The sequence below is a fragment of the Miniopterus schreibersii genome (genome assembly GCF_964146895.1).
Source record: "Miniopterus schreibersii genome assembly, chromosome: 18".
In the NCBI taxonomy this organism is placed as follows: domain Eukaryota; kingdom Metazoa; phylum Chordata; class Mammalia; order Chiroptera; family Miniopteridae; genus Miniopterus; species Miniopterus schreibersii.
This window is the reverse complement of record NC_138121.1, coordinates 40554104-40580053: the sequence shown is the minus strand read 5'-3', so window position 1 is coordinate 40580053 and position 25950 is coordinate 40554104. Positions and strand designations below refer to the sequence as shown.

The 25950-nt window shown below is 44.6% G+C and overlaps 1 protein-coding gene across 1 annotated transcript in view; it reads left to right on the top strand.

Moving 5' to 3' along the window:
* LOC308548173 (DNA mismatch repair protein Msh3-like) overlaps positions 1-24586 on the top strand; it is a 70542-nt gene extending 45956 nt beyond the window's left edge. Inside the window, exons 7-11 of the mRNA XM_081119287.1 lie at positions 497-654; positions 11698-11884; positions 15154-15283; positions 20795-20960; positions 23883-24586. Coding sequence (XP_080975413.1) covers positions 497-654; positions 11698-11884; positions 15154-15283; positions 20795-20960; positions 23883-23985 — 744 coding nt within the window. The 3' untranslated portion in view covers positions 23986-24586. The remainder of the gene's footprint in view (positions 1-496; positions 655-11697; positions 11885-15153; positions 15284-20794; positions 20961-23882) is intronic.
* Positions 24587-25950: the final 1364 nt, after the last annotated feature.

Below are 25950 nucleotides of genomic sequence, written 5' to 3'. Positions count from 1 at the left end.
CTTTTATACCAGAATATCTTGTTAAATTCATTTATTGATTCTAATAATTTTTATAGATTTGTTTAGATCTTCTAGGAGGACAATCATGACATACAGGAATAATGAGTTTCATTATTTTCTTTTCAAACCTCATACCTTTTATTTCCTTTTCCTGCATTCTTTTTTTCTTTTTTTATTGTTCAAAATATTACAGATATCCCCTTTCCTCCTCATTAACCCCTTCCACCCCACCTCTACCCTCTCCCCATTCCCTGAGGCGGCTCTGAGAACAACTTTTTAATGCCTAGAAACAACTGTGTGCTGCTAAGAACTTCTGCAATAGCATTGGTCGGGTTGAAGACGGAGAGGTCCTCTCTCCCTCTGATACTTAATTGATGAACATCTAAATACCACAGAGCAGTCTTTTACCTAATGCATCCCCATTTATGGAATCAATTGTAAATATTACCTAAGAGCTCCTTTGGTATAATAGTGAAATTGCTTTTTAATTTTCTAGGGAGACTCAGAGAGAGTGATGATAATCACTGGACCAAACATGGGTGGAAAGAGCTCCTACATAAAACAAGTTGCACTGATTACAATCATGGCTCAGATGGGCTCCTATGTTCCTGCAGAGGAAGCGACCATTGGAATTGTGGATGGCATTTTCACGAGGTAAAAGCCTTCTGTTTGAATATATTCCTGAAATAAATCAAGCCCATATTATCACATGCAGTTTCTTACTATGTACATATTTTGATGGACAGGTAGGTTCTTAAGATAGTTAGAACTTAAGAGTATAAAGAAATCGTTACATCATGAATATTAATCCTAGGAGGGACGTAGGATCATTTTGTCCAGTAGTTTTTCAGTTATTTTTAGTTACTGAATGCTTACTTTAAAAATCTTACGTCAAAGGTTAGAATTTAAACAAAAATAAAAGCAGCCCGGCCAGGTGTGGCTCAGCAGTTGAGTGTCGACCCAGGATCCAGGCGATCAGGGTTCGATTCCCGGTCAGGGCACATGCCCGGGTTGCTGGCTCGGTCCCCAGTCGGGGGCGTGCAGGAGGCAGCCGATCAATGACTCTCTCATCATTGATGTTTCTCTCTCTCTCCCTCTCCTTTCCTCTCTGAAATCAATAAAGATATATTTATTTAAAAAAAAAAAAAAAAGACCTGTTCTGCCTGGATCAGGGGTGGGAAGCCTGGAGACCTGGCCCAGTCCGGAAACTAGTGTATTCTCCCTGTTTGGTAGGTGGGAACTGAGAACAGACTGAAAAAGGCACTGGCCCAAGATAATTCCTCATCTTTTTTTACTAATAACATTGCATACAACTGACTAGGTCTCAGCCCTCAGTATATAAACCTAAATTTCATGCCTTTTACTAGGAATATCACTGAAATACTCTGGTCTCTTTCACGAGAATTCATAGTTTAATCTATTTATATAGGTTTATCAATTTAGATATTATCAGTATTTTTTGCTTTTGAGATTTTTAAAATTTAAGTGTAGTTGGTGTACAGCACTACATAGTTATACTAACTTTGGGTGTACAAGGTAGTGATTTGGCATCTTTGTCCTTTACAGCATGGCCACCCACTAACTCGAGTGATGTCGCTTCAAACTTACCACAATATGATTATTTAAAAAAATGTTTTCAATTACAGTTGATATTCAATACTGTATTAGCTTTAGGTGTACAGATAGCGGTTAGACATTAGATTTATTAGTTCTTAAAATATTACTTATATTTCTTACATTACATTTTTAGAAAAAAAGTGAATATAGTTCATAGTGTATAGTCAAGCTGTGTATATAGAGTATCTTATTTACTATCCAGCTTCATATTTATTTAATATTTGACTCTGGAATCACATCAGAATATATCACATTAATGTTGATGTACTTGAGTAGACATTAAAGTACATTAAAGCTTGGTGTTTAATCTGAGAATGAACAGAGCAGCCTAAATTCTATTTTATGCCATATGAACCAAACATGTTATTTTGATCTTCACATATTTGTAAATTAATTCAACATGAGAAATTTAAAGACCCTTTCTTTAGCTTTTAAATCATAATGAACCTTCCATTTTGTAAGAAAAATACACTAGGTATTTTATTTTTATTTTTTTAATATGTTTTTATTGATTTTTAGAGAGAGATGAAGGGAGAGGGATAGAGATAGAAACATCGATCGATAAGAAAGAAACAGAATCAATGGGCTGCCTCCTGTGTGCCCCCTACTGGGGATCAAGCCCAAAACCCGGGCATGTGCCCTGACTGGGAATTGAACTGGTGACCTCTTGGTTCCTGGGTTGGTGCTCAACCACTGAGCCACACCGGCTGGGCTAGGTATTTTACTTTGGTTATATTATTAGGGAGAGTGACAGAAATGTGATAAAGAGAATAAATTTAAGAAGAAAAAAGCATCTTGGGTAAGGTAAGGGTCTGAAAGAGAATCTTCTTAGGGAGGAGAACACCAGTCAGGGAGATTTTTAGATGCAAGTAATAGAAAAGAAAGTGAAGGTAAACTTTTCTTACAAAACAAGAAGGCTTGAGGTGGGCGGCTGCTTCTGCTGTTTCAGTGACTGCAGTTTCCTTGGCCTGCTACTCACTGAAATTTGTGGGGTGTTCTCTGTTAAAATATCACCTATTGTTCAAGATCTCACTCAGATGCCTCCTTCTTCATGAAGCCTTCCTCGAGTCCCATAGGAAGTATTAACACCTCTCACCTCTCTATTTCCGTCTTACATGTGTTTTTCCTCTTTTAAAGCTCTTACCACCTTTAGTTTTGTAGGTATTTGTGTACGTTACCTCTGCTATGGTGTTATCTGCTCCCAGAAGATGAGTCTCCTGTTTAGTACATTTCCCTCCCCTCTCTTAGCCTAGGGCTTTGCTCTGTGCATACATAGCAGACGCTCAAGGACAGGGCTGTTGAATGAATTGACCCTTGTGTCAAGATCAGGCAAGGAGACAGTAATCCCATGGACCGTGGCGAGTCCTTGAAGACCTGTGGGTGGGAAGGTAGTGTGACCAGGCGTACAGTTTAGGCTTCAGGAAGATTGGTCTGGCAGCACTGTGAAAGCCTCTGCGCAGGGATGATGTCATGGAGTCGCTCTTGGGGAGATCCTGAGCGTCTTAGTTAGACTGACGGAAATGGAAGTGGGTGGAGAACAGAGGAGAGATGTCGCAGGGTTAGAATAGGCAGGCCTGCCCCCCTGGCTTGGCTCAGTGGTTCCAGCATCGGCCCGTGGACCGGAGGGTCCCAGGCTCGATCCTGGCCGAGGGCACCGACCGCAGTTGCTGGGGCACGTGCGGGAGGCAGCCCATCGATGTGTCTCTCCCCCTCTCCACTCTCTGAAAAGCAATGGAGAAGATGTCCTCAGGCGAGGATTGAACGAACAATAAAAGGAGTAGACAGGCCTTAGCGGTGCAGCAGAAGAGGCAGCTGGATGAAGGCTGAGCCTGAGCTTGGTGGCCACGGCAGGGGAGGGGCGGCGCTTTGGGGACGCTGCAGGGGGCACCGAGCCTGTGGCGCGGCGAGGCGGCCGTCGCATCCCACGTCCCAGTGGAGGCTGCGGTGGCATCGGCCGCGGCAGCACTGGCGGTGCCGCTCCTCTCGCCCTGACTGGCAGCGCAGTTCACGGAGTATGGGGTGACACGGTCACCTCCCCAGCTCAGCGACTTGTAATGACTCTGTGTCACGTTTTACAAATTTACAGGTGACAGAAATCCCCCCTCTCGACGATGTTATACTACGCATTGCTATTATGTAGCGTGACTTTACTTCTTATCACGCAGGGGCATTTCTCTAGTTCATGCGGATCAGCCCTTTGGCAGCTGCGGGACCTGCTGTGCGGAGGTGCCTCCACCTCCTGAACCAGAGCTCCACCTGGGATGCGCTGCCTGAGTCGGAGCCCTCAGCCCCTCTTCCTGTTACCATGGGAAAGGAGCCTGTGTGGAACATGTTCAGTTGTATCCCAAGGATGTTTACTAGGATGTTTTCCATTTATTTATTATGAAGTATTTCAGACATAATCTCCCGTGTAGCTACCACCCTACTAGAGAGATAAAGTATTGGCCCGGCCAACGTGGCTCAGCGGCTGAGCATCGACCTGTGACCCAGGAGATCACAGTTGGATTCCCGGTCAGGGCACAGGCCCCGGTTGTGGGCTGGATCCCCAGCAGGAGGCAGCCGGTCAGTGACTCTCATCATTGATGTTTCTCTGTTTCCGTCTCCCTTCCTCTCTCTGAAATCAGTAAAGCTGTATTTAAAAAAAAGAAGATAAAGTATTGCCAGCACACGGGACCCTCCAGCCTCCCTAACCCTCGTCCGCTCCACCCTGTCCCGAGTAACTGCCCTTCTTGGCTCTGGTTTTCATCCCATGAATTCCTCTGTAACTTTACTATGTAGGTATTTTTTTTTGAAACAATACATAGAATTGTTTGGTATGCTTTTCAGTTTTATATGTACCATATCACACTATGCAAGTGACTTTTCCCCCAGCAATGTTATATTTAGGAAATTCATCTATATGAATACATAAAATTCTAGTCCACCTGTTTTTTCTCTAATGATGATATTCCACTGTATGCATATACCAAAGTTCATTTATTTTCGTTGATTTATATTTAATATGATGCAGATGTATTGCAAGTGCAAACAGTCTTGGTACTTGTCTTATACACCTCCTAGTGCACAGAAATGAGTTTCCTGAGCCTAGGCTTTGTCCAGGCGCAGGGCTGTGGGGTGAGGAATGGACATCTTCCTTATTCGGAGAGGCTGGGCCAGCTCAGAATCCTACCAGCAGAGTGCGAAAGTGGGACCTGATGCTTTAAAATTAAATTTGAGTGAGAAATACCCATTGGATGATGTTTCTTTATTTTCTCCAAAATTTTTCATAAGGATATTTTATTTTTATTATTTAATATCTTTTACATGCAGTGCCATCACATAACTCACTTTTTGTTCATGCTAAGAGATTGTTTTCTCTGCACTCACATGCTGTGCCTGTTTACAGAGATGTAAAACAGCTGGTTGGCTTCCCTGAGGAACCTCCAGGACTCCTGGCATCACCAGTGGCTGCTTCCTCTTTAATTCCTTTTTGTCTTGACTGCCAAGAAGGCAAGAGCTAAACCTCAAGGCTCAGGTGTAGAAGCAGATTTGTGTTGATTCCCCCTCTCTTCTTACCTGGGAATATGTCTCCAGCATGGTTCCTGTAACAGCTGCGTCAGAAGCAGGGGTGCTCGTTAGAAATGCTTCTTCCTGAGGCCTGGCACAGACCCGTTAAACTGGAATCTCCAGCGTGAGACCCCACAATTTGCACTTGAAAAGCTCATGCGAAATTCGCTGTCTTAAATTTCAGAATCTACTGTTTGGTTTGTAATCCTGGTTTCACATGCATTGTGATTCTTCCAGACTTAGGAGCTGTTGTTCAATTTCAATTCTTGACATTTTACAGAAGGAAAAACAGAATCAAACATATTGAGATTTGCTTGCGAGTTCAATTTTAAGGATGCCTCATGTTCCCCTCTGTTGATCTTACTGATTGTTCTGATTAATCTTACCCTTCCTTTGATGGCCTTGGTTACTTGTGGTTTTCACAGATCTAGTTAAGGCTGGTAAAGAGCATTTGCTCTGTTGATTATTTCCTTTGACATCCTCCGGCTTCCTCGCAGAGTGGACTAGTGGATGTGTTAAGGGAACGATTTGCCCGGTGGGTACATTGTGGGTTCCCTTGATAGGAAAGCACTTGTGTCCTTCATAGATGGTCTGCATGTGCTTTGTAGGCGGTTCCAGTGAACAGGGTATCTTATGAGCCGATACAAGTTTGGCATTTTCCTGGATTGCTGTGTTGATTCTCAATGTTTCAGTTGAAATTGAAAGATTGCTACAGTGGTTTTTGCTTGGCTGTATTTGCAGTTCAGTGTTAGAGCTTTTGTAAATTGACTTTGCATACTATAGTGTGATCTGATTGCAGCTGTTACTGGAAACAATTTTACTAGAGAAGGAAGCTTTTTCTTGTCTATTATAATAATTACATTAGTGCTAATAAAGTATTTTTGAGATTGGTGAAAGAAAGCTAGTTATTTAACCTGGTAATTACTTTGTTTTAATATAATGATAAAATAGGACTATAAAGTATTTTTAAATGTATCATTTGTGATTTTAAAAAATAACATGTTTTTCTAATTAGCCTGTAATGCTTGTTCATTGTGCAAAACTTAAAACTATAGAAAAGCTCGAAAAGGAAAAATATTAAATCACCTATAATTTTACCACATGAAAATCATTGTTCTTTAGATATATGGCCTTCCAGTCTCTTACAAAATGCACCCATATACTGATAAATCATTTGTGGTTTCATTCCATTTCTGGGTTAATGGTTATATTTCATTAAATGCAATACAGATCTACTTCACATTTTTATACCCTTTAAATACCATGCAATATCTACACATCTTTTATTTTTAATTTTTTTTTATTGACTTTATCTTTATTGTTGAGACCATTACAGATGTCTCCCTTTAACCCCACTGATCCCCTCGACCCCACATCCATCCCACCCCCACACCCTCCCCACACCAATGTCCACATCCCCATTACAGATGTCCCCATTTTTCCCCATTGATCCCCTCCACCGTACACCCCTCTCCCCAGGCCTTCACCACACTATTGTCTGTGTCCATGGGTTATGCACATATGCATATAACTTCTTAGATTAATCTCTCCCCAGCCACCCACCCACCACTGTCTTCCAACTGAGATCCCTCAGTCTGTTCCCTGCTTCTATGTCTCTGGATCTATTTTGATCATCAGATTATTTTGTTCATTAGATTTCACGTATGAGTGAGATCATGTGACTGGCTTATTTCATTTAGCATAATGCTCTCCAGGCCCCACCACGCTGTCTCAGAGGGTAAGGGATGCTTCGTTTTTATAGCTGCATAGTATTCCATGGCGTAAATGCCCAAGAAGATGCTTGATATGATTTCAATCTTCTTGAACTTGTAGAGACTTGTTTTGTGTCCTAACATACGGTCTATCTTTGAGAGTGACCCATGTGCACTTGAGGAGAAAACGTATTCTGCAGCTTTGGGGGAAATGTTCTGTAAATCTCAATTAAATCCATCTGATCTAGTGTGTCATTTAGAGTCACTGTTTCCTTGTTGATTTTTTTGTCTGGAAGACCTATCCAGTAAAGTCATTGGGGTGTTAAACTCCCCTAATATGACTGTATTGCTGTCGATCCCTCCCTTAAAGTCCTCCAGAAGTTTGTTTGTTTGTTTGTTTGTTTGTTTGTTTGTTTGTTTCCCAACCTGTGAGTCTTTTGTTCTGAGTTGTCTTTGTAAACAGCATATATTTAGGTCTTGTTTTCTTTTTTTTTCTTTTTTTAATATATCTTTATTGCTTTAAGAGAGAGAAACGATGGGGGGGGGAGAGAGAGAGAGAGAGAAACATCAATGATGAGAGAGTCGTCATTGATCGGCTGCCTCCTGCATGCCCCCAACTGGGGACCGAGCCGGCAACCGGGGCATAAGCCCTGACCGGGAATCAAAACCTCGATCTCCTGGATCCTAGGCCAATGCTCAACTGCTGAGCCACGCCCAGCCGGGCAGGTCTTGTTTTCTTATCCATTCAGCTACCCTGTGTCTTTTGATTGGGATATTTAATCCACTTATATTTAAGGTTATTATTGATGGGTACTTATCTATTCCCATTTTATTTCTTTATGCCTATGTTTCTCTCTATATATTTCAAGTTCTTGTTACAGCAGTCCCTGTAACATTTCCTGTAGTCCTGTTTTTTTGGTGATAAACTCCTTTAGCCTGTTTTTGTCTGGGAAGATCTTTATTTCACCATCTATTCTGAATGATAGTCTTGCTGGATAGAGTAGTCTTGGTTTCAGATCCTTGTTTTGCATTACCTTGAATACATCATGCCATTTCCTTCTGGCCTGTAGAGTTTCTGATGAGAAATCAGCTGACAGCCTTATGGGAGCTCCTTTGTAGTAACAGCTTGCTTTTCTCTTGCTGCCTTTAAGATTTTCTCTTAGTCTTGAATTTTCAGCATTTTAACTATGATGTCTCTGGGTGTGGGCCTCTTTGGATTCTTCTTGCCTGGGACTCTCTGTGCCTCCTGAACTTGTGTGACTTTCTCCTTGACCAGATTAGGGAAGTTTTCTGCCATTATTTCTTCAAACAGATTCTCTATCCCTTGCTTACTTTCAACCTCCTCTTGCACTCCTATGATGCAAATATTGTTACATTTCATGTTGTCCCACAGCTCCCTTAGACTGTCCTGTTTTTTAATTGCTTTTTCCTTTTGGATCTCTGATTTTTTCTACCCTGTCTTCCAGTTCACTGATCTGCTCCTCAGCTGCCTCTAATCTGCTGTTTATTCCTTCCAGTGTATTCTTTATTTCTACTATGTCATTCTTTTATTTTTTTTTAAATATATCTTTATTTAGATTGAAGAGAGAGGAAAGGAGAGGGAGGGAGAGAGAGAGAGAAACATCAACGATGAGAGAGTCATCATTGATCAGTTGCCTCCTGCACGCCCCCAACTGGGGATCGACCCCACAACCGAGGCATGTGCCCTGGCTGGGAATTGAACCCTGACCTCCTGGTTCATAGGTCAATGCTCAACCATTGGGCCACACCTGGCCAGGCTGTTATGTCATTCTTAATTTCCTTCATAGTTTCCATATCTTTTCCATGTTGTTGAGAATCCTTACAATCAGTATTCTGAACTATATATTTGATAGATTGCTTATCTTCATTTCATTTGGCTCTTCTTCTGGAGACTTCTTTTGTTCTTTCACTTGGGGTTTGTTTTTGTCTCCCTATTTGGGCTGCCTGTTTGGATTTGTTTCTGTGTGTTAGGTAGATCTGCTAGGACTCCCAGTCTTTTGGATGGTCTCTGGTGCAGGCCAGTGTCCGATGCTGTCTGTGACTGACCTTGAGTACCCTGTTTAAAGCTTTCCACACTCCACAGCTTGTAGTTCCCTCTGCTGGGTCTGGGTGTGTTTGAACAGGACCAAGATGCACACCAAAGTCTGCTTTTCCAAGCCCTGGGTCCCGAAGCAGATCAGGCAAAGACTCAAATCACCCAGAGGCTGTTATTCAGTCTCTTAATGAGCCTCAGGCTCTAGAAATTCCACAGGGTGGGGTGAGAGGTTTTCATTGGATGGGGCTATTGCCCCCCCCCCCAGGTAAAAGCCACTTGGAAGGTAAATGTCTGCCTCTGCAGTATGGGGGAATGACTTGGCACAGGAATCCAGAGGGGTGCCCTCTGAGCTCGATCTCCAGAGTCCCCAACCCTGGATTCTCCTCACAGAGCTGCAGTCCACTCTGCCCTCCCTCTGCTGGAGCCCAAGGTGAGTGGCTGCACATGAAACTTTGTGCATTGGCTCTTTAAGTGGGTACCTGCAGTTCCAGGCGTCTCTCCCTGGCCGACAGAAACCGAGCTGCTTTTCACAGCCAGATGTTATGTGGGCACCTGTCTCAGTTCTTGTCTCTTGGCTGGGGAGCCCAGCCTGGGATTTAGGCCCCAGAGTCTTCGGTAGGAGCCCCCCACAGCTGAGATCTCCCTCCGGACCTTCAGCTGCTGCCTGTGGGAGCCCAGCCAGCCCTCTTTGTGCCTCCACATTTCCTACCCATCTCTATGTGGTCTCCACGTTTCCTCCTTGGTTATGAGGGTGCTTCCCAGCTCGTCTTCAATTGCAGTTGATGATTCAGGGTGGTTTTTCTATATTTTAGTTGTCATTCCAGTTTGGTCCCAGGAGAGAGTCAGTGTATCTTCCACTGAGTCCGCCGCCATCATGGAATCCTTCACGCGATTCTACACATTTTTTAATAATTGTTAATAATTGTTATTCTTTTGCCGCCTTTTCTCTTTCTTCGACTTTAAATTTTGGTTTTTTCTTCCATACTTAACGCCATCTTTCTCAAAAGTTAGAGTACTGTGTTATGCAGGAGATTATTTTCCTTTTGTAAAATTTACTTAATATACAAAAAAAAAAAACACACACAAGAAATGTAGGTTCCCATACCACACAGAATTCTGCATAGGTGTTTAGCGAAGTAAAGTGAATAGAACATCTTCAATCTCAAAAAGAAGAGAAAACAAGCCAGCAAGAACCCTCCCGAAAACATCTAGAGGGCACCGAGGGCATAATTCCACTCATAGGAGGAGCCTAGAACACATCATTCATAGACCCAGAAAGTAGATTTTTTTCATTTAAAAAATCATTATCAGGTTAACGGCTACAGAAACACTTCTAAAACTAGTAAAATGCAGCAGCCAGGGGCTGAAGACAGGGAGGAGGGGTAGTTATTTTTAATGGGTGCAGAATTACTGTTTTGCGATGATGAAAAAGTTCTGCTGGTGGATAGTGGTGATGACCATACAGCGTTGAGTGTGCTCCATATTACTGAGTTACACGCCTAAAATTGGTCAGTTTTATTTACTTATATAAAAAAACCCACAATTATTTTAAAAGCCCTTAAAGTATGTTAAAACTGATGCAATATAAATAATCATTGCCTGTGTTTAACAATTTTTATATTTAAGCTCCAATTACTTAACCTTCGGTATGAAAACCTCCCCCCACCCCCACCATAATTACAGTATTTCTCCCTCATGTTAGCATTTTACTTACAGAAGGCTCAGAGATTGTGATTTGAAGAGACAGAAGCCCACCCTATTTGCTATAATTTAGCAACATTTAGAATGTTATCTGAAAATATCAAGATCTCATAAAAACAAACTTTTTTTTAATATATCTTTATTGATTTCAGAGAGAGGAAGGGAGAGGGAGAGAGAGAGAAACATCAATGATGAGAGAGCCTCCTGCTCGCCCCCCACCTGAGGATGGAGCCGACAACCTGGGCCTGTGCCCTGACCAGGAATCGAACCGCGATCTCCTGGGTCCTAGGTCGATGTTCAACCCCTGAGCCACGCCAGCTGGGCATAAAAACAAACTCTTGTTCAAATTTTCATGAAAATGTTCTTGATTTTAGAAACTAACTCAAAAAAGTAATAATTTATTTCCTCCACTGATGCTTTATTAACCTTTGTTGATTTATAAAAGGGTTATAGGCAAGGCAGCAATAGGGGATAGAACGATTAGTCAGCCACCACAGGATAACAAAGGCTCTAAGAAGTTTACAGCAAAGAAACCTGTACGTCCTTTTACCCGTTTCTTGACATCGCCGAGAACTGTGTTCCAGGAAGTTAACTTGAGGAACCTGTATCAGGTGTCTGAGGTTACTAAACCTCCATAATTCTAGTTTTAGTAAGAAAGTGTCATTTTAAATAAGTTATGTCAACATGGTGCTTTTAATTTGAAATATCAGTTAAGAAAAGACTGGAAAAAGTCTTTAATTGTACAATATCCTCGTACTTGCGGATTTTAAACACGGCGACACAGAAAAGCACTGTTTTCTCCTGTGAGTACCAAAACTTTGGTCTGAAATGGTCAGGAAAAGGCAGTCAGAAGTTTCCCTTCTTTTCAAGAGCTCTGTCCAGCACTCAGATTCTTCTATCCGGGATGTTTCTGTAAGGTGCAGTTTGATGTTAGGCACTCTTTATGTCCAATACGTTGCCTTTTGTTTAATGTAATTTCAGCCGTTATTGGCTCAAAGTGTATAGACTCCTAACGATCTTTTATATTTATTGTTCGAAAAATAATGCCTAGTTTCCTATTTGTAGGATGGGTGCTGCAGATAATATATATAAAGGACGGAGTACTTTTATGGAAGAACTGACTGACATGGCAGAAATAATGAGAAAAGCCACGTCACAATCCTTGGTTATTGTGGATGAACTGGGAAGAGGGACGAGCACCCATGATGGGATTGCCATTGCTTATGCTACACTTGAGCATTTTATTAGAGATGTAAGTATCTTGCATATTTTTTGTACATGAATGGTACATACTATACAAATTGTTTTCCTGACTTCAGTTTCTAAATATTCAAAATCATCTTTAATTTTTACAATTGATGCTATCCCTGCAATTGATTTATTCAAGTGCAATACGTTGAGCTCCGATACATGGGCCCTAATTAATTATTTGTAATTATTTGATGTGCCTCCCTGGCAATATTTCCACCAAGAACTGTATCTTATTGTTGGTGGCAAGCTCTGTGTCAAGAGCAGGGACCATCCACCTGCAACCCGATCCTTGAGGAAAGAGCAGAAAGGAGGCGCTTTTCAGCCTGCGGACTACATTTTGCAACAGTCTCCTGAGCGGCCTGCGCAGGCCTTTGATCTCGGCTGGCCCTTGTTCCAGTGCCTCCCTCCCACACTGCGCATCTGTCCTCAGCGCGCCTTCCAAGCAGCTCAGTGTGAGATTTGGATGGTGTCAAACTTTCAATCCCAGGCGTCTCCATCAGACTCGGCTTTTGTTTACTCTCTCTGTGTGTGTTCATTTTGGTCTCTCTCCCTCCCTGCCCTGAGCCTTGGCTCCCCTTCGGTTTATCTTTTTCTGTTTTGTTCCCCATTCTTTCACTCATGTCTCTGTGTCTTCCCCTCATTTCCATTTCTTCCCCTCTTCTTTAAATAGGCAATCAAAGCATATTTTTAATTTTTTTTCTTTTTGTTGAGATTATTACAGATGTCTCCCTTCTCCCCCCCCTTTGCCCCACTCACCACATTGTTGTCTTTTTACTCAAGATTTCTTAGCAAAAATAATATCTCTTTTTCTTTAAACTTTGGTGGCCCTCAGTTTTTTTATTTAAACAATTAGATTAGTTAATGATGACATGTTTTCTACTGTGAAATAAATACCTTTATTTTTCTTTAAGAAGAAATACTTTATTTGCGAAAAGATACAGCTCAGAAAGTTTTCTGTAATTATCATAGAAGGCACACATGACAGGGTTAGTGAAGTCCTAGCACTGCCTCCAACACACACTGTAAACACCCTTCAGAGCCTTCAGGAAAGTGTGGCAGGACAGAGTCTGCCACCTTGAGTTTGATTTTACTGTTTCTGCTCTGCAACACTGTATGTTTTACTGCGGCTGAATACAAGTTACTCCAGAGCGTAGTGGCTTAAAACAGCAGTCATCGTTTATTGCCTCTCATGGCGTCTGGAGGTGAGGCATTAGGGCCCAGCCTGGCCGGGTGGTGCTGGCTCACGGTGTCTCCTGGGGTTGCAGTCAGGCAGTCGGTCAGCCAGGGCTGGAGCCACCCGAGGGCTTGTTGGGGTGGGGTGTCCTTCCAGGGTGGCTCACTGACACGGGGTGAGCCGGTGCTGGCGCTTGGCCAGGACCCTCCGTTGCTTTCCCGGTGGGCCGTCCGCGGGGCCGCCTCGGTGTCCGTTCAGAAGGCGAGAGACCACGGTGGAAGCAGCAGTGCTTTCTGTGGCCGAGCCTCGGGCGCCACGCACTCCCGCGGCCGCCTGCAGCCCACGGCCGCCCCGACGGTGGGAAGTGGGGAGGGACCCCGAAAGGCTGGACAGTGGAGGGGAGATACGGGAGCCATGCTGGAGGCTGGCTATCAAAATCAGTTTGGTAATATTTCAGAGATTCTTTTAGGAACCTTCAGGAACAAATTATGACAATTGAACTTGTCACATCTCTAGCAGTTTGGGGATATTTTAAATGCTAATGAAGAAAGTGTTATTTTCAGATAAAATTTACCTTAGAGGTAAGTCATTGAAGAGGATTCTTCTGGAACAAGTCTCCAACCTTTTTATGGATGAAAATACTTATTTTCATGGTGACCTTTTATTGCTGAGATGGGGAAGAGAGGTCCGAGAGGAGTAAAGGGGGAGGCTGTGTGTCGCTGCTGCTGCAGGTTAGCACAGCCCTGAGGGAGCAGGGCCGGAGCAAACCCGTCAGTCCGTCCGTCCCTCAGCTCAGGAAGGGGCGCGTGGAGAGACCCTTCAGGGAGGATTTTAGGAGGAGCTTGTCAAAGAAACCCTGCTTAGTAGCTTTATTTGTAATTATTTTGAGAGAGAAGGCCCATGCCCTGACCTCCAGTCGGGTGAAGGAATGGCAGAGGAACCAGAACTGGAGCCTTCAGTTTAGGTACCCTCTCCTGGTAATTTCAGGCCAGGATTTGGTATTCACTTCCCTCAAGGTAGGGATTTCTAGAATGCGTAATAATGTAGGCTTTAAAATAATGCTTGTTAAAGAATCCATTGAATCCATATTGATACCAACAAAATAAATTTTAAAATGGTAGGGGTAGGGTGGAGATACGGGAAAGAAAGCACTGTTTATAGAATGCCAATTAATAATTATGTACAGAATGTGGGGGTTTTTTAAAAATGTTTAGTAACTACCGTAATAACTGATTCTGGCAGATAATAGGTGGTAAAACCTTTGAATGAAAGGTTGTTGGAGTTTCAAAGTAATGAACTAATGATCTTAATTACAAAGGAGGAAGGTATCAGTACGTGAAGGAATCTGGGCACCCACTTAAACCAAATAATCAAGCTTGGCACGCCCAGTGATGGGTCCAGTTGATGTGTGCTGCCAGGTGTGACGACCTGGAGAGGGCATGTCACCCACACAGATACGTGACGACCTTGGCAGTGAGGTTTAATCCGAATCTCATCAGGAGGAAACAGTCAGTCAAACCAAAATTGAGGGACATTGTGCAGAACAGCCCTCTTAGATACTTCAGACATGTCAGTGTCATAAAAGACCAAAAAAAGGGCTGGGGAACTCTTCCCGAGTAGTGGGAATTAAAGACGTGCCTGAGCGCACTGCATGACCCCTGGTTGAAAAAAGAAAAGGACACTTATAAAGAACATTAGAGGAACCGTTTAGGGAAATATATCGGCTGTATGTTAGCTAGAATAGTAATATACCAGTGTTAAGTTTCTTGAGTATAATAAATTTTATCCTGATTAGGGGAATGTATTTGTTCTTAGGAAGTAAGAATCAAGTATTTAGGGATGAAGTGTCACGATGTCTGCCATTAATTTTCAGATGGACGGGGGGGAAGTGTGCGTATGTGTGTGGAGTGGAGAGGGAGGGAGGGAGACACGGCAAAGGATTGATGTTACCTGGATAAGAGGATGCGGGTGTTCATTTTACCTCTACTGCAACTTTAATGAAAATTAAACATTTTTCAAATCAAAATTGGAGAAAAGTTTTAATTAAATAAAATTTAAAAATAAAATAACATTTATCATATGTCTTGTTACTTTAGGTGCGATCCTTAACCCTGTTTGTCACCCATTATCCGCCAGTGTGTGAATTAGAGAAACGTTACTCCCAGCAGGCGGGGAACCACCACATGGGCTTCTTGGTCGGGGCGGGTGAGCGCGGACCCGAGCCAGGTATGGACCGTCCCGCGGTAGGTGCAGCCAGGGTGGGGTTGGCTTTCGTGTTTGATAACTTAAAGTTTATAAGAACATGAACTTACTGTTCATTAATAATAAAAGCTGTGACTGTTGATGGTAAATGACATTTGTCCAAATGTTGTCTACGCTTTGGGCCAGATGGAACTCGCCCGTCCTTGCCGTCTCTGAGTCTCCCCTTATTCCTGACTCGCTTTTTCACAAGAAGAGGGTGGGGTGGGGACAGTAGGTTTTCCTCTGAGACTCATCTCAGGAGAGATGCCCTGACAGTCAGGGCTCGAGTATAATTAGCCGTCTTTTGAAATGCCCAATATTTTCCCAAAACATTATTTAGCATTAATTACTCACTAAGAGCCATACTCCGTGTGGACATAAGGACACTGAATCTGACAGGTGAGTGGCTGCCGTGCTGGCCACTGGGTGGGGCTGGCCGAGCCCGGAGTCCGTGTCCTCGCTGCCGGTTCTCTCTCCACTCGGCTAGGACCGCTGCGTGGCATCTACAGTGTTGCCCCAGCCTTTCCGATTACTCATTTAGTGTCACAGGAATGAGATGTTTCATTAAGAAGAACACCATTAGCCAACAGAAACAAATCCAAGTGCGGTGTGTAATGTAGTAAATCTTAGCGTGAGTGCCTTCCTGTGGTGGCAGTTTTTTAAAGCCACCAGTATGTCGGCCCGTGATGGTTTGCACAGTCGATGTGCTGCAGTGGAAAGTCCATTATCCAGGACACTTCAGAGTCCAAGTTTTGTTTTGGAAGAGCAACAAGTATGGACCTGAAAAAGAAATCGGGCCACGAACCCAAATAAAACAATGCACTGGGCCCAAGATAAAGTAATGTGAGGCAGCCCTGGCCTTTCACCACCATGCAGGCTTGAAAAACACGTTATAAGTTCCCTCGTGGAAGCAGTTTCATGTCTGTTAATCTGCATCCAAAGTGACAGGAGGAGCTTCTAGGCTGAAACCCGGTGGGATAAGCAAAACAGGTCCAGTAGGGAAGGGTCGGTGATAAGTATTTGATGTGAACTGACTAACCCGGAGCCTTACATCTTGTGTTTGGCATTTCATTTTACTGATTTGGAATTTTGTTTGTGAACATAATTTTAAAAATTACGTGATGCTTCAAGGCTCGAGCTACCAGGCGGCAGTCCCTGCGCCTGAGCCTTCCCCGCACGCGCCCTCCCATCTCCGTCAGAGCTCCTGCTTTCGGCCCTCCCCTTAGCTTCTGTTTGCTTCCTCTCGGCTCATCCGCTCGGCTGAGTGCTGACCGACTTTCCATTCTGTCAGACGGAGCCTCTGGCTTTCCCCTCACCCTCGCCCCAGTGCAGTTGCATTTTTTTATTTTGTTCATGTTCCTTATTTTCAGTTATTGCCAGTAGGTATTTCTTTCTCATGAACCAGGTGTGAAGGCAAAGTGCACTTTCTTTCACAACATTTTCTGTTTTCTTAAAGGTAATAATTGCCTTGTTTTTATTTTTTCATTTCATTGTTTTATTTGAGCCTGTGGTTGAATCTCCCATATCCTCCAGTAGCTTTGTAAAACCCCTCTAGACATTTCTCTCCATGACTGAGTCTGCCGGTTCCACCTTTCCCCACTGGGGTCATTCCTCCCGGAGCCCTCTGTTCTCCTGCCCGTCTGACCTGATTACCCCTCGGCCGCCCAGCTGTTGTCCTGAGACCTGCCATACCGCCATCCTAGGAATTCTCTTACCCTCTCTACTGCGCATTTGATTGCAAGTAACAGAGCACTGGACTCACGCTGGCTCCAGCAATACAGCTGTGTACAGCCTCCCTTCACAGAAGCCTCCAAGGAAGAGTGGCCTCAGCTCCTCTTCGCAAACCTCCAGGCTCCGACTCCTGTTCTGCTGGCTTCGCCGTCGGGCCAGTGGCAAGACGGCGGCAGCCCTTTCGGGAATTGCATCCAGACTTGACGGTGTCCAAAGGCAGAGAAGGGTCAGCATCCCCTGTGACTCTGTCTTAGGAGCAAAGGACCTTTTCTCAGATGCTCACTAGCAGCTCGTCACTGTCCCATCTCCTTTTCAGAATTGAATCACATGCTCATTCTTAAATGCGAGAGGGGCAGGGTGGCTTTGATCTGCCTAGATTGTAGTCAGGGTCAACTGAGAGCTGGATATGAGAACACTTCCCTGAGTTAAATGCTCAGGGAGTTAATTCCTTTGCCTGAGTGAGTCAGCGTGTCTCCATTGTATCTTATACTTGATTTATAATTTAGCAAGGGCTAGAATTTTAGGTTGAAAATCATTTTCACTCAGATATTTGAAGCATTGCTCCATCGCCTGCTCACTTCCAGTGTTATTCCATCTGTTACCTCTAACCTAAGTCATCTGTCTAAATTAGGGGCCATTATAGCTCATCAGTAAAATGCTCCAAATCCCCTTTTGAGTGTCTTCCAGGACACTGTGTTTATCCATTTACCATGACCTGGTGGATAAAGCAGTGGACCTGAGAGAAACCTGTGTTTTAGGCTGTTCCAGTCTCTAAAATCTGGGGCAAGTCTCCCACCTCTACATTTTAATGGGTCTGTCCTCAAAGTGGCTTCAGAACCTATATGATCAGGATGCGTCCCTTTAATAACTGCCTGTAGGAGTTTGGCTGTAAAACGATCCCACTGCTTCCCTGTAACAAGCAGAACGTGGGTTACAACTTCCCGACTCCCTCCCGCTGTGTCAGGCGGGCTTTTCAGGGCACCCATGTGAGAGTGTCACAGCTGAGCAGTGCAGTTCTTACCACGGCTTTCCGTGGGGGGCTGTGGAGAAGTGGGCTGTGCTCTCCGCCTCCACGTTCCCGCTGCACCGGTGCACGCCCCCCGCCCGCCCGTCACGGGGCAAAGGACGGGCGGGGCCCGCTTAGGTAGAACGTGCCCCGGGTGGTGCTGGAAGAGCGGTCACTCACTTTGATGGTGTGAAAACTACCATAACCAGCACTGAGGTATGTTAGTAAGTTATTCAGAACAATGTAACATTTTATATACTTAGCTGCTTGATGGCGATATGAAATGTAAAAAGCACTTTATAGCTGTATATACTATATTTTATATATAAAGCAAAAAACATGTCGGCAAGGCAAGGTTTAAGTAAGGGGTTTTGTGTCTGTCCATCTGTCCGTTTATAATCGACAGATAGATGAATGAATCTTTATCAGAAAGACCAGCATGAGGCTAGGTCATAGAGGTGAGTCCAGGGCGCGGGAGATCAGTTAGCACTAACCCAGTGGAAGTGATAAAGAGAATGTTTGTCTGAAAGATGAGAAGAGCTGCTTTCTTCACAGCCGACGGCTGCTCACGTCCCTCCTGGTCCGTGAGCACGCAGGTGAGACGTGGGGTCGGCGGCACTGGCTTCCCCGTGCCTCCGTTCCTTGTCTGTTCCCGCCCACTTCCTCACCTGTTCTTTGTGTTCCTTAAGTTTTATTTGGAGGCAGAAGGTATTTTTGGTGCTTTGTAACGTGAGTTTTAGTCTCTATCTTTGCACCTCCCACTGCCAGCACCCACCATTAGAAAGGTATTATTTTCCTAAAGGAAAATTCCATTATCCGGTTTTTCTGTTGTGTTCACTCTTTTGATGTTTTAATTTTTAGCTGATGAAAGACTAATGCAGACACATTTATCACATGTGTATGAGGGGATCAGAAATCATTGTAAAGTGGTTCCTGGTGGACATTTTTGCAACACAGTGTAATTATATTGAACTTTATAATAAAAGTTGCATAATCCTGAGTTGCTTTAGGTTTATCAAAGATTAAACTGTATGCAGTATTGTGTTTGTATTATTGTATTTCATTACATACCAATTCTTTAAAAGTTTTTCATTCATATGCGTGTACATGTGTAGAAGCCTGGGTTCCCCAGGAAGCTGAACCTGAGATTTACATACCAGAGGTTGCTGAATGGTGCCGGCACGGTCCCGCCTGAGGGCAGGATGGGCTGAGAGGCAGCCGTAAGGCTTCAGCAGCCCTGCAGAGAGCTCAGGCTGGGCTGGTCCTTCAGAGTTCCCGCAACTTGGGGTGAGGGACTCAGGCCTTAAACCCGTTATCAGTTATCCATTAGAGCATAACAAATTACCCCAAACAGAGCAGCTTAAAATAGCAAACAGATATTATCTCCTAATGCCTGTGGGTCAGGAATCCAGGGACAGCTGAGCTGATACCTCTGCCTGAAAATCTCTCAGGGGCTACCAGCAGGTGTTGACTGGGGCGGCAGCCCCTTCAGGGTGTGACTGGTGAAATCCGCCTCCCCGCCGGCCTCCAGGCCCTCACGGGCTGCGGGCCAGGGGCAGGTTCTTCCCATGTGGGCCTCTCCACGCAGCACCCACGGCAGGGCCCCTGGCTTCCCTCGGAGCCAGCAGGAGCCCCCGACAGGCCGCGATCTTTTGTGTCTAATCTCAGATGTGACATCCCATCGCTTTTGCCGTATTTTGCTCATGGAAGCAGGCCACTGGGTCGAGCCTGCACTCAGGGAGAGGGGGTGACACGCGTGAACACCAGGAGGCAGGGATCTCAGAGGCTGCCCCCGACCTGCCCAGCTACCAGTCACTGGATGCAGGCTGCCCCGGACGATGGGCCGTGACCGTGGGGGAAGCAGCTCCCCTCAGCTAAGGCAATTCCTAAAGAGGCAGGAGCTGGGGGCCTGGCCAGCAGCTTTTCTAACAGTGGGGGCAATAAAGCCATCCTTCCCAAGTGGGACCTGGGTGCTACTGATCAGCACCCACCTCGACATGTACTTGGTTACTAGGATACTTAATAAACCAGAATTTCTCTATCTTACTTAAACTGCAACATGTAATGTCCCCTTATGTTTTTGTTGCTGTTTTGTTTCTAGCACATTTAGAAACAAACCAGTTTGTTTAGTTACTTAACTGTTTGGACAGTTCTTTCACCATAGTAACACTTTTAAACATCTGTTTTTAAAGGAGAAATTACAGTGCAGCACGTATCAGATCTCTGTTTGATACAGACGTTCACTTCAAGTTTTTCAGTGAGCAGCATAAAACTAAGTATTTCTTAGCTTGCAATGAATCATTTTTATTTATTTATTTATTTTTTTTTTTAAATATATCTTTATTGATTTCAGTGAGAGGAAAGGAGAGGGAGAGAGAGAGATAGAAACCTCAATGATGAGAGAGTCATTGATCGAGCCTGCAACCCGGGCATGTGCCCTGACCGGGAATCGAACCCTGATCGCCTGGATCCCAGGTCGATGCTCAACCGCTGAGCCATGCCCGGATGGGCATTTTTTTAAAAAACCATTTTAAGCTAAAAGATCCTGAATGCAAAAGCATTTTCAAAACAGTTTTTATTCTTTTTCTGGAAATGTAAACTTGATCAAAGGAGCTACCCGGCGATAAGGAGCGAGGGTTTTGTTTTCAGATTAGAAACTTTAATAAAGTTACAAGAACTTAGATACTGTCTTCAGTCCTCTAATTTCTTCCAACTTTCAGGTCGGTTTTCATCTGTTTTGGTTTTACTTTATTTTGCAGGTGAGGAAGCCCCTGGTTCTGTCACTTTTCTTTATCAGATCACCAGAGGAATGGCAGCGAGGAGTTACGGACTGAATGTGGCTAAGCTGGCAGACGTTCCTGGAGAAGTTTTAAAGCAAGCAGCCAGCAAGTCAGAAGAGCTGGAAGGATTAGTAAATATGAAGAGGTCAGAATGATTGTGTTGCTTTTTTTTATTTATAACGAAACCTTCCAAGTTTTCCAAGGAAGAGGCTTGTCCTTGGTCCTGTACGTGAGCATCTCTACCTTTAAGTACCTTTTCAGACACAAACATTTAATCACAGTGACATGGAAACAGCTCTCCTGAAGCGGGTGAAATTCAGCCTGCTCCTCTAGCCAGATTGTCATCTAGGAAGCTGCTAAATTGTTTTTTCTGTCATTTTTTCTAAAGAATTGTTAACTCCGTAATGTGTGCCAACACATTAGTTGCTTAAAACATTCATTTGTACAGAAAAATTACTAAAAAAGACACACCTCAATATATAAAACCTTTGGGGTACCTCTTTCCCCCCCCACACGTTACATTCAGATATGCAGTGGTTGCATTCAGAAATTAGGACTTCTGTCAGGACAGAATGGAAATCGTATTATGTATCTAGGTAATTCTGGACAGTCTCTACATGTCACTTTGTGGGTTTGTTTTTGACAAATTTTTCATTCTAAACCCAGCTTCTCTCTGTCCCTAGACTACGTATGTGAATGCACCCCACCCTTTACCCTGGATGCCCAGCCTGGATATAGTCAGTATATAAGCTGTTCTTAAGATGTACCCAAGATATACTTTGGAAGACATTCCTAGGAAAATATCACATAAATAAATAATAAATTACAGTATTTTGTTCCCCAAATACAAGATTATATTATCAAACCACATAAGCTCTCATCTACCTCCTGCCCCACTCCTGCTCGACCTGGAGATTCTGAGGTGCCTGGGGGGTAGGTTGCTGGGCAGGTCGGGGGCAGCCTCTGAGATCCCTGCCTCCTGGTGTTCACGCGTGTCACCCCCTCTCCGAGTGCAGGCTCGACCCAGTGGCCTGCTTCCACGAGCAAAATACGGCAGAAACGATGGGATGTCACATCTGAGATTAGACACAAAAGATCGCGGCCTGTCGGGGGCTCCTGCTGGCTCCGAGGGAAGCCAGGGGCCCTGCCGTGGGTGCTGCGTGGAGAGGCCCACATGGGAAGAACCTGCCCCTGGCCCGCAGCCCGTGAGGGCCTGGAGGCCGGCCAGCAGCCGCTGCAGGCGGGAGGCGCCAACCTGAGGCCCCCAACAGGAAATCGTGACCACATCTTTTTATTTTTTTTTAAATATATCTTTATTGATTTCAGAGAGAGGAAAGGAGAGGGAGAGACAGAGATAGAAACATCAATGAGGAGAGTCACTGATCGGCGAGCCCGCAACCCGGGCCTGTGCCCTGACCGGGAATCGAACCCCGATCGCCAGGATCCTAGGGCGACGCTCGACCGCCGAGCCCCGCTGGCCGGCCGTGACCACATCAAGTGCTGATACAGTTCAGTTACAGAAACAGTTGCCGACTGTGCTGAAGCGCAGCTGTGCAGCCGCGGCTCCGCCCGGGCCCCGCGCCTTGCGGTGCCGGCTGGGCGGCAGGCGACGTGCGGCTTTCTCTCCTGGGCCATCTGTGCAGCGCCAGATTAGGAGGGGTGGTGTAATCAGCAACAGCCTATTTCTAATTATAAATATTTGTAATTATCCTATTTGTAACTATTGTTACAAAATATTTAATACAAAATTTTTCCAAAGAGAAAAGGAATTATCTGTGAGTCTGAAAATAAACTTAGCCCTAAGCGAAATAAGCCAGTCAGAAAGACAAGTACCACATGATCTCACTTATATGTGGAATATGATAAAATAAACTGATGAGCAAAACAGATCGAGAGACACAGAAGCATGGAAGAGACTGAGGGATCGCAGAGGGAAGGTGGGGTGGGAGTGGGGAGAGATTAACCAAAGAACTTGTATGTCTATAAGCATCACCCACGGACACAGACCTTGCTATGGGGAGGGCCTGGAGGGGGTACAGGGTGGAGGGGATCAATGGGGGTAAAAAAAGGACATCTGTAATACTTTCAACAATACAGATAAATTTTTTTAAAAAAGAAAATAAGCTTAGCCCTAGTTCTTTGCAAAGTCCAAAGACAACTTTAATTCCTCTTTGGTTGTCTTAACTATGATTTTCCTTTTTCCCTGAAGAAACTAGAATAAAACTTTACTACAAAACATGCACTGCTGGGTGTCAATAGAATATATTTTATACTTGTTGCTACTATATAGCCTGTAAATCAAGAGTGATAAAATTCACAGGTGACTTACAAATAAATATTTTAACCCTTCCAACTACTGTGTGGCATTCTGAAATCTAGAAAGTTACCTTGACAAACAGAGAATTGTAGGAAAAGGTTGTGTTGGGATAAAATCTGCTGACTTATCAGGACATGATATTTATTATTTTACCTTTTCACTAAAAGTGCTTATCTCATCAGTTCCGTTGGCCAGATCTGTGCATTGATGTGCGTTTGTTACAGTGCTAATACCTGCTGAATGTAACCGCAGCGTCTGCAGCAGCCTGGACCGGCCTCAGCTCCTGTTCCTGCTGCTGTGTGTGCATGAGCCCATTTAGTCCGCGGCAGCCCGGAGAGAGGGGCTGTTGTAGGCCCACGTGGCGGGTGGGAAGCTCCCCGAGAAACCGGGTCGCCCGGGAAGCTAGTGGCCGGCAGCGACTGGAACTGAGAGACCGCTTCGGACCCAGACACACAGCGGGGTCGCTCTCTGCAGAAAAAAGCAGGGCTGTGTTATGTTGGCACTTTACCCGTTAGTTAGCTTTATTTTATTAAATCAGTTTTACTTTTTATCCTGTGAGCACACTCAGCCTCTGGCTGAGTTAGAAGAGGGAGGAACGGAGGCGGCCCTGAGAACCCCCCGACGCCACACCAGCCCCTCCCGCCCGCAGCCCGGGTGGGGTCTGATGTCCCGGCCGCAGAGCTTCCGGTGAGATGTGCTTTTCCCCAACATTTCACTTATAAAGTAAATAGTGTTTTATTTTCTCTCCAGGAAAAGGCTAAAGTGTTTTACAAAATTCTGGACAATAAAGGATGCCAAAGACCTGCGGACGTGGGCAGATGAGTTTGAAGTGGAAGGCATGGCAGACTCCTGATTAAAGTGAAGACTACGTTTCAAATGAAAACTAGAGAATTGACACCAACTGTGCAGAGCAGCCCCCCTCTGAGCGTGAAGCAGGACGTGGGACGTTCCTGTGGGAAACGGCATCAGTGTCGAAAGTCTCCCTCGGTCCTGGCGCCCTGGTTTGAAGTGTAAACGCTTGTGAATATTAAGACTTGTGTTCTGTAATCAGAAAACCTCAGGGACGGTAAGCTTCACATAAAATCAGAACCTGGAGGAAGCCTAACGTGGTAGAATATAGTGCATGAGTGTGTAAGGAGTGACCTAAAAACTTAATTTATATTTTTATTTGTTTCAGTTTAGATAACTTGTGACTGGGTGAAATGTCTGGTAAGACTCTCCCTTTTCACTTGAACTAAAGTAATTTTATAATCCACCCCTTTATTCACTCTGGGCTTGAGTATTTTTGATAAGAAATGGACTTACCAAGCGTTTAGAAACGAGCACAGGTGGAATAAGGTCATATGAAATTTGAAACGTTAAGTATGGTCAGTTTTCAGCAATTTAAAGATTGTTGGATGAAATTATCTGTCATTCGTTCAAATAATAAACATTTAATGAATACTTGCTATAAATTATAATTTCTTTGTTGAATTTTGGGGTTTTCAACTTTCTGGCAGTTACTACTTTTAAAGTTTAATTATGGAACCAAGATTGCTCTCCCACGAGGCGCACAGCCCTGGGCCGAGCAAGCTGGGCCCTGGTCAGGCAGGCCGCGGATGTGCGGCTCCGTGTTGAGTCGCACCCTGTTGGTTGAGGGCAGTGCCCGCGCCCTGGTAGGCACAGCACCTGCTCGCTGCGTTCCTGAGGTTTTACAGCATTTACATCTGGCTTCTCAGATCCATGCATCTTTCGTTTCTAAATAAATAGCCTGCAGGAAGGCTGCCGTCCCGTTGCCCACAGTTACTGCCGCTCAGTGAAACGTCTCCCACACACATTTGATGGGTGTATTTCTAACTCCTCCATTAGATTATTTCCTGTAGTGGCCCTGGCAGCGACCCCTGGACGTGGGAGTCAGTGTCGCTCCCCAGGCTGATGAAGGGTAGTCGGTCGCCACACTTTTCAGTCGCCCACCTTTCCGGAGAGAGTGTGATGTAGTTCGATTGATCCACCGCCCCTCCAGAAATTCTCAGAAATGTTTCAAAATAGACTTAGTTGGGATTTCCTCTTTAAATTTTAAAAAAGAACAATACTTGTTGGTGTTTCAATGCTCTATGTGACTGAATGTTTTATATTCTTTCTAACAAGTTTACCATTGGGGGGATATCCACTCTGGTTTGCCTGGGACAGTCCTGGCCTGTACCTGTTTTCCTGGCATATTTATTAAAAGCCTCTTTTACTCTCAAGCATCCTGTTCTGAGTAATAAATGATGTGGTTTCCCCAGCTAAGGTGCTGGTTCACAGGCACACTCACTGCCTTGATAGGTTTTGAATGTCGTCTTAAAAAATCTATTTTTTTCTTGCCCGTTGTACTGATTTTTATCCCCAGGCCTGCCACTTGCTTTGCCTGTTCAAAATAAATACTCAGCTGCAGCGTTTAGAAACTGCAGCTCTGCTGCTTGGCACCATAGAGCTCCACTGCCTGGTCTGCGTCTGAGACGACCTGCAGCGTTTCATGAGGTCACGGTGAGTGTGCCCCTGCGCGACTTCGCGGGCCACGTCGCAGGGCGGCCTTCCTGCAGAAACCACCTCACTGCCTCCCTCGCCGCCTCGCTGCACCCTCCTCTCTTTCCTTTTACACAGGACACTCTCGCTTCTCCTGCAGAAATACGGGGCCGTTCTAACCTGCTTCTCAGCTCCAGGCTCCGTTTCTAACATCCTCGCTCCCGTGAAGCTCCCTCGCTGGATGCAGGGCTGTCCCTCCCTCTGGCAGAATCTCCTAAGGAAGTTTTTAAACACATTTCTGGGCCCCACTCTAGCTCTGCTGAGTCTGAATCTC